General features: G+C 40.8%; 1 protein-coding gene across 4 annotated transcripts in view; it reads left to right on the forward strand.

Moving 5' to 3' along the window:
• arhgef10la (Rho guanine nucleotide exchange factor (GEF) 10-like a) overlaps window positions 1-14,384 on the forward strand; it is a 177,042-nt gene that overhangs the window by 136,844 nt on the left and 25,814 nt on the right. For all 4 annotated transcript variants that reach the window (XM_084061414.1, XM_084061413.1, XM_084061416.1 and 1 more), the window contains 2 exons: window positions 10,164-10,381; window positions 13,113-13,270. In XM_084061414.1, coding sequence (XP_083917540.1) covers window positions 10,164-10,381; window positions 13,113-13,270 — 376 coding nt within the window. The remainder of the gene's footprint in view (window positions 1-10,163; window positions 10,382-13,112; window positions 13,271-14,384) is intronic.

Here is a 14,384-nt window from a genome sequence, read left to right on the forward strand (position 1 = left end):
AGATTCTGTCCAAAAAACACGCAAATCGATACACAGTATCTCTATAGTGTGTGGTCAAGATGGATGTGTCCGATATTTCATATTCCATCGTACTTGCCTAACATTAGCTTACAAAGTTTGCTGTATAGGTCCGTTTTGAACAACATTTCTCAAATCATGAAACCAGTGTGGGATTTCTGTGAAATTTTGTACGCACATTCCCACTAGGCCGAGGAAGAAGGAGTGCTTAAAGGAGTAGTTCACCCCAAAAAATACTTCTATCACTTACACATCCCATGAAGCCTTGAATTCATGGATATGTTTTAGTTTTTGTCGCATTACCAAGCCAATCATTTGATGACCATTTGATGACCAGTCTCCAGCCACCGGGTCTTCGAATTATTGGCTCAGGAATGCGACAAAAACTAAAACAATCTTCATGAATTCAAGGCTTCATGGGGTTTGTAATTGATAGAAAATAAGTCATTTTTTGGCTGAACTACTCCTTTAAAAGGGCTCAATCGGCTCAGGAATGCATACTGTACTTAAATTGAAACTGAATTTGAAATATTGATTAATGAAGTAACAGATTGCCAAAACATTTTGGAAGGACACAAATGCAACTCTGATTGATTATAAATGTAACCATTTGGAGTCACAAATCAAACCCCTGAAAGAGAGAGTTTGCAAGATTTATAAAGACAAACAAAAGAAAAGGTTGTTTACAAGCCACTGCAGCGATCATCAGGGAGCTGACCGAGTCGAAGCAATTGGTCCTCATACAGCAGATCAGATGGAGGGTATAGATATTGATATGGCTGAGGTCTCCATGCACTGTAAAATCCAGGATATTTTGCCGGTTTGCATTACAGATGACTTGATCTTTCATTAACCCATTCAATCTGGGAACGCATCTGCCATTTTAGACATCTTTGGCTACTTATACCAGATATACAAGCTCATATGAGCGTGTAGATCTGCAATTTTTAAGAAACATTTAGAAAATGTGTGCAAATCTTTCAATATATATTTTTAAAGCTAACATTTGTAAAATATTTTGTATCCAGGGACCTCCAGAAGCAAAGATTTGAGTAAAAAATGTTGTTTCAAAAAAATGTATTCAAAGATTTGCACAAAATCAAGATAAAAAAAATAGCAGATCTACAAGCTCGTAGCGCGGCACTCGTGCCACGCCATGAGCTTGTAGATCTGCTATTTTTTAATTGCCAAAGTATTAAATAATGGTTACAGATCAAATCTAAAATGACACAGATGCGTTCTCTGATTGAATGGGTTAATATGTGTTTTCTCTTTCTGTAAATGTGTTGGTTGATGGAAGGCGAAACAAGATATGAATGTAATCTATGGCTCCCATAACACTGGGGAAATTGCCCATGGCAAGAAAATTTAAAATAAATATCATTGGATACGAGAACATGTATGTACAGTATGTTTGCAGGGTTTGATTTGCTGGAGGGGGAAGCGGGGGGGTGGGGGGGGTGCGGGGGGGATGCATGACTCTGCAATTGATATCCCCCCTCTGGTCATTTGTTTTTTTTTAATCACCGTTGGGGATATGTTGTATCCCTGTTTATGCACAGTGAATACATGCATTTCCTTTTGACTGTCTGGAATATATTTATGTTTGATAAATAACACATTAAAGGACGACTTCACCACTTTTCAACGTGTCTTCATATAATAGGTCCTCACTAATGCTCATGATAAAATGATACCATTTTTTTCTAATCAGTCTGTGTCTCAGAGGAGGGCTGTAGACAGTTCAGAAACCCGTCTACCAGTGACATCATCGATGGGGAATCCAAGCTAATAGAAACGGCAGGCTTTGTATTCCTGGAAAGTTGCAATGCAATAATAGATCCCATTGTTCTCGCCTTAATAAAAATCTGAATACAAAAATTGTAATCTTTTTGGGGAAAAAAATCCTGTCTAACGATAATGTCACTGGTAGACGGGTTTCTGGACTGTCCACAGCCCTCCTATGAGACACAGACCAAGTAGAATAAAAATTGTATAATTTTATCGTGAGCATTAGTGAGGACCTATTATATGAAGATATGTTGAAAAGTGGTGAAGTCGTCCTTTAACTAGTGTTAATTAGCTTTCATGTGAGCTTGTAGATCGGCATCTTTTTTGCTACTAGAGTTAGGGCCGTGATGTGGCCCTCACACCTACGTTGCACCGCCGAACCGTGCATTTGACTCCATATACTGTACTGTGCATTTGACGGCCCATGGGGCCCCTTCTGTTGTGTCTGACATCAGTTCATGTTTAACTTTCTGTTGTGTCTGACATCAGTGCATGTTGAAAATCTCCATTATGCATTTAAGGTTTCTGTTGTGTCTGACATCAGTGCATGTTGAAAATCTCCATTATGCATTTAAGGTTTCAGTTGTGTCTGACATCATTGCATGTTGAAAATCAAATCTCCATAATGTGCATTTGTTTTTTATGTTGTGACTGACATCTGTGCATGTTGATCTCCATTATGTGCATTTGACAGGGGCTTACCGGTAGTGCATTTTTGCATTGGACAGGGGGCCCCTGGGGGCCAAGGGCTGCAGTGGTCCACTGACCGTCCTACCCACCCCTTAGGCAATTTTATTGTACAATGAAGTTCATAGGGCTTAAGTTTGTTAAGAAATGTCCCCACCCCAGCTTGTGCACCATAAAAGTGCATCTAAGACACCTGGCATAATATTCCACCTGTGGTAGCTATTCTGTAGATTGAAATGATCCGGGTGGAAATGATCCCGATGCCAGATTTGATGCAGAATTGCAAGGAGCTTGACTATTGCCAGAATGTAATGGGAAAGTTAAGTGGGAGGGTGGGAGGGGGTTCAAGGTCATCTTTGTTTTCTTGCAATAGAGTAATTATTGCGTGACTGACTAATCTATACCCTTTGATGATTTCTTGCTCAGGGAGTAGAAACAGTGTGACTGTTGTTCCAAAGATTATCTCGGCATACCTCCGGGGTCTATGTCTGTGGCTCCTTCTTTTGCTGCCATCCCCATCAACCTTCCTTTAACAGACATTACATACTCATTACATACTCATTACTTCCTCTACAGTACATACAGTACACTCAGTACGGCTGACATCCCCACCAACCTTCCTGGCAGCACTAATGACTATGTACATACAGTACGTACTCATTACTGCTGCCATCCCCAACAAATTTCCTTTAACGTACATTACTCATTACTGCTGCCATCCCCACAATGTCCTTTAAGACACTCATTTGCACCTGCTCTTTAGAAGCAGATCATTTTCAATTCTCAAAATTGACTGATTGAAAAATGTTAATGAACTTTAATACATTTGTACTCAGCAACACTTATCTCCTCCAGTTTGCACAGTCCTCCCTTTAGGTGCATGAAGGAGAGAAGTACACTTTGTGATAACACATATTGTGCTCTAAAAGTGAGGAATAAACTGTACTCCCCAGGCTTGTATACCTACTTAGTTGTTAAATAATACACGCATACAGTATGTCCAGTCACAGAACGCATCTGAAACTACAAGCAAAAGGCTTATCTTGTTATCCTTAAGCCTAGTTCAGACCAAAGATTTGCAATGAGATGAAACCATCGTATGACGATTCCGCACGACAGAAATTGCAGATCTACAAGCATACAACTCGCTGCATCCGCAACATATTGTGGGCTTGTAGTTTGGCACGTGACACTGTTGTACAATGGAGCATAAATTAAATATTTATATTTATATATAAATATTTAGAACTGCAGAGATAAATCGCAGCGGCCTTACCCTTAGGGTTTAATGTCCAAAATGCCTACATTGTACATTCATTCATAAAAATGAGGAGAAAAAAAGAAGAGTAAGAATAGGACTTATTCTGGAAAAAGAAAAAAGAAAAAGGAGAATGTTGTTAGGAAACTGAATTAATATAGTATGAAAATGTGCAGAAGGTAACTACAGGGAGTTTTATGATGAGTGGGGAAGAAATGTGGTGGCAGACTAGTGTATCACAGTGGCTGCACTTGTGGGAATTTAACTAGATTTAGAAAGAAAGGAGGAAGAAATTTCACTGAAAAAAATAAAATAAATCGTTCTGATCATCTTTAAGTTTCATTTTTCATTTTTATTACCCCCATTCTTCGTTTTCTTTTTTCATTTTTTCACGAAAGTGGCCAATTTATTGGGTGATCCTCCCAAGACTTGGAGAAGGTGTTTAAATCAAATGAATGCCCCCTAGGACACACGCGCAAGTTATTTTTTCTTATATTTCATGTTTCTTTCTTTTTTGTGTGTGATTTCATTCCAAAGCCTGATTTATACTTAAATCTCACAACGCGACGCACTGCGACATGTTGTGAACTTACAGATTTGCTGCTATTTTCAGTGTGCAACAATGAAAAAAAGAGGATCTGGGGCTGGCTAAGATGGGGAAAAGGAGATACTGTATACAGTAGATGGCATTTAGAATAGCTTACAACGATATCAGTGTGCAAGGGAGACTAGGCTATTTGACCTTGAGGCCGTCTCGGAGGCCGTATCATTAGAGATCAGCCTAAAGCCCCTTGAGCTTGTCCTCCCACATCAGTTAGGAAGCAGAACCGATCTGGGTTGTGCACAAGCTGCTTGTAAGTGTTTTAGCTATAAAACATTTTGTTATTTTATCACGTCCTGTGTTTTATGGCTGTGTGTAAACCGAATATCCCATTTGGGACAATAAAGTGTTGATTTTGGGAGACAGACTTGAACTTGATTGTGGTGGAAGAGGGTGCACTGCATTACAAGGAGCGGCTCAGAACTGCTAATCCCTATGCACTTGAATTCCACAGTGAAGTTTTTAAATCATAGCCTTCAGCCATGTGACCCTGCTCATGTATTTTTCATAGATGTTTTTCACAGACTACTTTTGTCTGAATCAGTGTCATCCCTCACAGAGTTCGCTGATATCAGAGACAGTTCCTGAACACACTGAGCTAGCTAGATTTCCAAATATAGGTGCGTGATAGATAGTGTAGGTAGATACTGTAGATACCTACCGCAGACAGACAGACAGACCTTTATTGATCCTTGTGGGGAAATTCAGTAAACCATTAGTATAGCATCTGAATGCATTTTGCATAATAATAATGTTTTAAGGCTTCCAAACAACCCAAGGGATTCTATAAAACCAGCACTATTGGTAACTTAGGGGATATCTGTCAGTCTTCTAGAGCATAGAAAGCTAATTGAGAATCAATCATGAATGTCGTTGAAGTCTTGAGATTTTGCACACCCCTATTTTCAGTGTGCGACACAGACACTGGGCACACAACTTAGTAGAACTCAGGATTAATAGTGAAGTCCTGCGGATCCGGCGAGGATAAACAAGAGGCTGTTGCATTCCCACCCCCCCATTGAGCTCTATACCTCCCTGGCAGGCTTGTCAAATAAGGGCTGACACTAATCATGTTAAAGTGAGATTGGCTTGAGGGGTTTCTCTGGGCTTCTGAGTAATGACATTGTTTCTAATCAGCCTAATACACAAGTGTTGCCCCGTATTGCCTCTACCTTCCCTGTCCCACTTTTCCTCCGGCGTCCACCATCCCTCAATTTTCAAGAGACGATAAAGTCGCCATTAGCCCTCTCCTTATTACCCGTATTCAAGTGGCAAATATCCATAGTGTCACTGAGAGACAATTTGGTACGCTGCTTTTTTTCAGAGTCAATCCACGCTCTATTGACCCATAGTTTTCCTATGCTCCTTCAAGTGGCAAATACAATTGAGTGGAGCCCGCCATGCCTCCTGCCCCCCACCCCCACCAACCCACTTCCTTGCTCGGTCCAGACCCATCTAATTAATGCTGGCAGGGCATTTACTGTTGGGGAAGTTTTTTCTGCTCCCTGGCAGAAAAGAGGAACCTGTCCAGGGCACAACTCCAGATATCTATTCCTCTAAATAAATAGTGATGACTTTGTCAGGCCACAGTAATTTCCCTAGATATCTTGGGGAATTGAATCGAGAAGAGGGAGAGAAAGTGCATGGTGCTGGCGACAGGGGTGGCACGCACACATTCGTGTGTGTGTGTGTGTGTGTGTGTGTGTGTGTGTGTGTGTGTGTGTGTGTGTGTGTGTGTGTGTGTGTGTGTGTGTGTGTGTGTGTGTGTGTGTGTGTGTGTGTGTGTGTGTGTGTGTGTGTGTGAGAGATTGAGTGGTTTATATGGGCAGATGGAGGTGTGAGTGTGTACGAGGTGGTAGAGTGTGTCTGTGTTGGCTGTACAGAGTCACTTGAAGTAGAATTTTTGGGGGCAGCCTCGCTGCAAGATAAGTCCTCCCTATCTTTCTCTGTCTCCCTGTGAAACAGACCATTATTTGTTCTGGCTCGTTCACCGGGGCCCACGGGATCGCTCCCGTCCAGATCGTGAGCGCTGATACAAATCAAACAAATGATTGCATGCAAATAAGGGTGAGCGTGGAGGAGAAGAGCTAAAGACTATATTTAGCTCATGTCATATTCAGAGCCTATGATTCATACAGAGGAATACATCTTCTAGTAAACAACCACCCCACGCACGCACACACACACACATACGCACGCACGCACGTGCGCACCATGCACGCACACACATTTTCTTTTCCCAGGAAGGACATTGCATTTCAGGCCAGGCACCTATATTGAAAAACACACAGCGACACACTTGACACAGAATTGTTTGGGAAAGGGTAGCAACAACTGGCTAATTTAAATAGTGCCAGACAAGAGTTTACAGGCTCCTGCTGTCTCATTGACAGGCATTATAAATATAACAAATAGAAAATCAAGCCCCTTGTTGTGGAGGGACTGAGCCTTAAAGGACAAGTCCACTGTCAATACATGGCATTGTCTATTCACATCTTTGGTCATATAGTGTACATAAACATTTTCACATTAATGCCTTTTGTTTAGAGTACATGTTTGTTTATGTTTGTAAATATTTTCCAATATTATTAAAACACTACTGAACTAGTAATTGATGTTGGACAAACATCATAAGTCATGGATGGTTGAATTTAGTTTGTAAATCAATATTTTCTCCAGGGAATACTTGCTCGACTTTTCGAATCAATCTACATTAATTTGAATAACAATAACATATCTTTGACAAACAAATTTGTTATATTCCATAGCCTGGCGAACGCGTATCCAATAGCCTGGAGGGCTGGTGGGTCTGAGGTTATGAATTCACAAAAATAACGTAGTTGACTGTGACCGATATTTCTTGTGCACGCTGCCTACTGGCAGCATGCACGATAAATATGACGCTGATCGGTCCACTACTTGCAAGATGAGAGATGAATGCATGCGCATTCACACACACACACACACACACACACACACACACACACACACACACACACACACACACACACACACACACACACACACACACACACGCACACACACGATGATGTGTGTCCCTGTGCACTATTTGTTTATAAGGAGCTTTGGAAAGTTTGCTGACTATGGTAGTGGCTAATGCTATTGATAAAACACGCAACACATGGCCAATACTGTGTAGCAAACACAGGCTAATCAGGAAGTAACATTTAATAATCAATAAATCACGAATTATGAAATATCAACATATTATTAAATATGCAAATTACGTCACTTTATAGTAACGTGAGTTATTTTAAGAAACCAGAAGTAAATATCCCCTTTGTATTCAGACTGTAAACAGAGGATAAATGACAATACAACTTCCCATCGTTTAGTCTCAGATTTATTTAAAGGATTAAGACACGGTGGTTCAAATAACACTGTACTCAGTAGTACAACAGACCTGGGTTGATCTTCAGCTAACGAGTTTGATGGCAGACATAAGCTGGCACCAAAGCTGTGGCTTAAGTCTCCATACGCCCTCAATCAACCTTTACTTCAGTTCAAATCAATTTGGAACATCCGGCTTCTAATCAATATTTTAGTCAGTTATGAGCTGCATATTAGCCAACTCCTAACCACTCTAAGTATGAGCAGAGGATAACCCGATTTAATAACTTCAAATAATCGTGTGTGGAGGTACAGTATAGATATTACGAAACCCTTAAATTAAATAATACTGGCGGGAAGGATAGAGAGATGAAAGATCTAATTGTAGAGGCCTAAGAAGTCAGAATCAGGCTCACAAGCATACATTACTGCTGCCACAGAGAACAAGATCAGAAAACGACCTGACGCCACTTGGTGGGATTGTAGGCTCTGCGCAAATCCTCCAGGGGGAAGTACCTCGGGTTTGCCGTCTAGTAACCTGGGTTACTAGACACGACACAAGATACTATGTTGGTATTTCATAATCCATAAAAGGACCTACATAGAAGAGCAGGGAGACCAAATACAACCATTGATTGATTGATAGATTGATTGATCGAATACTTTATTAACAAGATTGTTAAAGGGATATTTCTCTTTCAAACATGTTTGGGGTCATTTTGACGTCTACTCAGGCTTTTGTGAGCACCCCGGACAGTTTTTAATTTGCTTGATTCAGTATTTAGATATTTATTTTATTAGATTTTCAATTACCTTCTTTTTTTTCCTAAAATATATTTTTGAAATTAAATGAATGAAAAAAGTAATCAAAAAACATGGCCCCCTCACGTATTAGGACGGCTGTATGAGTCATCAGAACGGAGGATGGGTGTTTTCGACGAATCTGTCTTGATTGCTGCCTTGTTACAGTCCATGTTTTATGGTCACGTTCACCTTGTGTGCAATCACATCAAATGTCATGTGCCTTCATTTGGAATTATTTTGTCATTTTATCACACACTGTGGTAATAGATCAATCACCATCTCGTTGATAAACCTCATTGTCAATTAGTGCAGAGATTTTCAAAGACTTCTTGTGGGTTTTAAGAACGGTTGTTCTGAAGATGACATTGGGAATCCATTACAGGCTGTGGTTTATGACTCGTGTGATGTTAAAAAAAAAGTGAGGTAGTATGCGTGTTTGATTTTAACTTTGCGGAAACGTAAATAGCCGACAGGCAAATTTATTTTGTAGTAAAGGCACATTATCCTCTGGCCTCTTTTCGACTTGATTAAGGTACCGAACACACATTCTGAAACTCAGAGCTTAGAGAGATTTCCCGCATCCTTCTCCCCTTCCCATTCTGTTGCTCTTTCATGCTCCTTCAATGGTATGGTTCATTATAAAGCTCCTATTGTTATTCATAATTGAAATATCAAGCATTCATTTTTATACAAGTTGGATGTAATGATAGACCATCTGTTATCCTGGAAAAGCATTGAATTTGTCTGCAATAAACAAAAACAAAACAAAGAATTCATTGTGACTGCCGCCTTAGGTCTTTTGGGGCGAGTAGACAAATGATTCTATAGTTTTTTACCTCTTATAGTACGTAAGTGTTCCATATTATTGTAATAGTGCATGATTAAGTGTTTGTCCATTACTTTAAAGTCAAAACTCTTCCACCAAATAAAAATCTGCTCCAAGATTGTTGGCCGACTGCTTGACAAACTCTATGAATCAGCCCACCATAATACCATATTACGTCTTGCCAACAACATTGTCTCTGACCCCAATATTCTGAACAGTGAATATGAATTGTTATCATTAAACACCTGATGCAGTGTTCCATGATTTATACATTTCTGTGTTGCCACTGCTATTGTGCCCTACTGGTTCAGTGAAGAGCCCCACCACCGGGAGGACGTTAGCCTGGCATTGCCGGACCGATCACGTGGGATCACTCACAAGTTACTCCGTGGAAGAACTTGTGAGTGATCCCATGTGATCAGTCTGGCAATGGCAGGCTAGGAGGACGTAGCATAAAGGGGATCCTAGTCCACTAAGGGTAGGATTCAAGTGGTTTATTAAGGTCAGACTGAGGTCAGACTCTTTTGTGCGGCAGTCAATCCTAAGATTCAATGTGGAACGTCATCCCAGACCAGATGTATGTTGAATTCAATTGTATTGTATTATGTGATTGTGTTGTTCTGTTAAATTTGTGTATTTTGTTTGTTCTTTTATCTTTGGTTTTGCAAATGGTGCTATTGGTAACATTTCAGAAACCTCTGATAATAAAGTATTGTCCTCCTTATCATCATCATCATCATCACCATTACCCATGGCGTGATGATTTGATCCATTGATCCAAGTGAGGTCTTGACCTTAACTACTTGACCATCTTTTTCTCCCCGCAGGTGGCCGGTGGGGATGATGGATCACAGGGTCATTTGGAGATCTTTTCTCTCAACAGGCCCACGCCACGGGCGGTCAAGAGCCTGCAGGTGGGCTCGCCTGTCCGCTGTCTGGAGTATGTGCCTGAGCCATGTCTGTCTGAAGATGTGGAAGGCGGGGCTTACAGGGCGATCCCGTCTGGGATCGGCAGAACGGTCCTTGTGGGGCTGGACGACGGGAGGTACTTTTCTTCTTTTAATTACAAGAGAAGCAATAGACCATATTCACACGGCGGCCATGTTGCTATTAACTCATTTTCTGCCAATCGCACAAAAAGTCGTTCTATTAAAAAAAAAAGGCACGCGGTTTTAGGCACCGTAACACAGCTCTGTGATGATCCATCGTCAATGAGAGAAGAAGTATGTGGATGTGAGATCATTCCAAAAAACGTCACTTCCGCCCGCCCTGACTATGGGATTTTCAGAAAAACAGCTGTAACTTAGTTTCTGTTTTTTGCATTGAAAACCACTGTTTTCAGCGAGCCCCAGCCCCAAAATGGCGGATCGCGGTTGGAACGTTGTGGTCCGTCTGAATACACAGATCCCTCCTCTTACCCCTTCCCTCTGCCTTTTTTGTTTTTTTGGAATATAATGTCGACTCCACAGCGCTTCAAAATTTATCGGATGAAGGTAATTACGCTGGCAAGGGAATAACAAACGATGTTTAATACCTTGGTGGGTGATGTGTTAAGTCAATGAAGTGCCACCCCGGTTGCCACGGCAACGGGGTGGCACTTTCAATGTTAAATTCCAAAATGGCCGCTGTGTGAATATGGTACCTGCGAGGGCACGCACGCATGAACGCACGCACACACACACACACACACACACACACACAGACACAGACACAGACACACACACACACACACACACACACACACACACACACACACACACACACACACACACACACACACAATCCTTGAAAACACCCTTAATAAAAGCTGAGCACTCATACGGTAAAATAAGAACGGGGAAACAACTGTTATGTTGTTACACACAACTGTGTAACAACATAACAAAACATTTCCCCACCACTTCTATAGTTACTATACAGCAGATCAGAGCAAAATACATTCATATTTTATAGCAATAATAGAGTGCTTTACTGTGATTATGATGCAACTACAGGTTTGGGCTTACACAGCCCTCACACCTACATCACACCGCCGATCCGACCAATATGCCCATATATGGAGATCTCTGTATCTATCAGACCATGTCCCTTTTATGCCCATACGGAGATCGCTGATGTTATCAGTATATGCCCATATGCTATATATGGGCATTTGACACATTGAGGTTAGACAACATACTCCATATTTAGGCGTAGCTGCATTGGGAACTCCATATGGTTATGGCTGAGACATAGTGACATGAGCGTGACGATGTGGTCCGCCGGCCTGCCCGCCGTCGGTCCTTGCATAAGCCAATTTTAATAATAGATACAGTAGATAGATAAATACAAGATACCAACAGAAAGCATAATACCTATAAAGAATGTCTTCAACAATAATAACAATAATAATACGACAGTGGAGACACATAAAAAAACCTCCAGCTGTCTCCGGTGGCCAAATCAGAACCAGTTCCGAATCCTCAGTTTGAAACTTGCTGCAGATCATGCTGCACGTTTCAAAGTTGACATTGAGATGTAATTTGCATCTGATCAGCATGGAGGGCTGTATTTGTATTGAACGTGGGCACAGTTGAAACACTGTTGCATCATACCCCCACATCATACCCCCCTCTTGCATTCAATGATCAACTAATGGTAGTGAGGTGCGGTGACATGTTGCTGACTGTCGACAAATGAGGGCAGAACAAATGCAGAATGGGGGATAAATCAGACAAAATGAAGCACATTTGTACACTAATGTTATTGCTTTAATACAATAGACACCAACATGTGTGTTCTGAAAGATACTCATGAATCATTAAAAACTCATGAATCAATAAAAACTAGCCTGCTGGTTACCAGACGTTTGGGATGCAGCAAGGATTTTTTTTTTATGGCCATTAGCGTCTCTGTGTAAATTATATCAAAGTTATAATGATATCAAATGGCATATTTAACATCCTTTGACATGAAACATATATCATAGAAAACATGTTCCTTTAAGTATAAAATATGAAACTCCTCTGAAGTTTCTGTCATTTAGGCAAAGCGATAATCAGTATTATCGTGTTGCTATGGTCCCCTGAGAGCTCTAGCAGTATAGATTTGCCTGTCGATATGTCATTGAACCAAGAAATCTGAGTTGATTCAGAGCCCCCTTCAAGTCCCCTGCTAGGCTACGTTCACTGTTTCTCATTTTCAAATCCAATATATTTTCTTATTTCTGGGGTGGGTAATGGGGGGTATGTTTAATCTCAGACTCTGTCACAGCTATAGTGAATGAATTATTTTCCCAGATGGAGGGGAAACGGCACACTTGCATTCAAGATTTAGAAGTAATATTACTGGTTTGTTATTCTCTCTGTTGTTTTTCTCTGTTATTTTTATGAAAACTCAAATAAGAGGAGATGTCTGCATTTTGTTTATTGCTGACTCACTCCACTCCTGCAATCCCTGCCCCTGGAACAGAGAGAAGATGTAAAGGAAATCCAATTTCAGCATTTTAGCACACACAAAAGGCTGTCAAATCCAATGCTGCCTAACACTTTCTTTTCAGACACAAGGGTGAGAAAAAAAAAACCAAGGTGTGCATTTGTCATTCCTATGAAAGACAATAAGACACGTTCAGCAAAGTTCAGATGTCATTTCGAACGTGAGAGAGACAGAGTGGTCGCATTCACAATGCTTTGCTCCAAAGTGCACTGTTAAATCAAACTGCATAAAAACGAGCCACTCTGTCATTACAAATGATGCTCATTTATCATGTTGGCTTTTGCCGCTCTTGTTACCTGCAGTATCCTGGTCTATGGCAGTGTGGACCCCGCAGCACAGTGCCTGTTGACCCTCTCGAACCCCGAGGGCTGCCCTGTCCTTTGCCTGAAACGTTCCCCCAGCTTCTTGTTTGCAGGCCTGCGGAGTGGGACTGTCATGGTGTACAGAAGAAGTATTGGAGGTACGGTAATTCCTTGTTATACAGTACATATTGCTGGACCAACATGTAACCTCTACTGCCTGATTTGACCATGTTAAACCCTGTATACTTGGTAAACTAATACGTAGTAGTCCTTGGTCGGCTCTGTACTTCGTTCTTTCCCTCTCTACCAGATCTCTTCACCCAAAATAGCCGATCTACATGCTCATAATATGCGTCGCAACAACGTGACGTGAATGTTATCCCCAGAATAGAGATGCTATGTATGGTTCAAGTGGTTAAATCTGAGTTTCAACGATAACAAGGTTAATTGAAACTTGTTTTTTCAATGTTTCCCTTTGTGTTGAACCTTGAAACATGATGAAATATCATAAGCCATCACTCAGTCAAGAAAAAAAGTGTGCAATCCCAAGTGTCGGCTTTGCGGTTGCAATATATTTGATTGCTTATGTTATATATACAACACCCTCCGTGCATATTTGTGTAACAAATGAAGCCTGTCATTTTAACTGTGTGTATGTAATTCTTAGCATACGCCACAATAGTTTCATCCCATCATTGCAACCACGTGCGGGAAAGCACATTACAGTGGAAGAATATGCTAATTTCACAACAGATTACTCTGCTAATGCTCTTACAAATATTAGCCAGTAATTGATATGAGGTCATGTAATTAGTTCCTATTCTTTTTGCAGTTGAAATAATTATGTAATTCTAGTGCCTTGTGTGAGACGTGACACCAAAAAGGATTTAATGTTTAGTGATCACTAATCGGGGCCTCTTTGACAACAAAAAAAGAATTATTTTTCAAATTAGTACTGCAGTGTTATGTTATGGGTGTTATTGTTTCCATGATTTAATATGGACGTTGTATATCAAGCTGCTCGTACCAAATAACCATGGATGTCTGTGCGATCATCAGTGGAGTGTGTGAAATATCTATCAGTTCGGCACCCATTCAGCATGTGGTAAAATGTTCTTTGCCATGGATGAAGAGAGTCATACTCTCAGGGAACCTCATCTTCATGTGAATGTTAGCTCTTGCAGAGACATATTAATTTTGGAACACCTTTGAAGCCATTTTCTTGGAAGCACCTCCTGTTTTCTCCCTTTCCCCATGCCTGGTGGCTCTCAC

The sequence above is a fragment of the Gymnoscopelus microlampas genome, assembly GCF_963454915.1.
Source record: "Gymnoscopelus microlampas genome assembly, chromosome: 7".
Classification (NCBI taxonomy): Eukaryota; Metazoa; Chordata; class Actinopteri; order Myctophiformes; family Myctophidae; genus Gymnoscopelus; species Gymnoscopelus microlampas.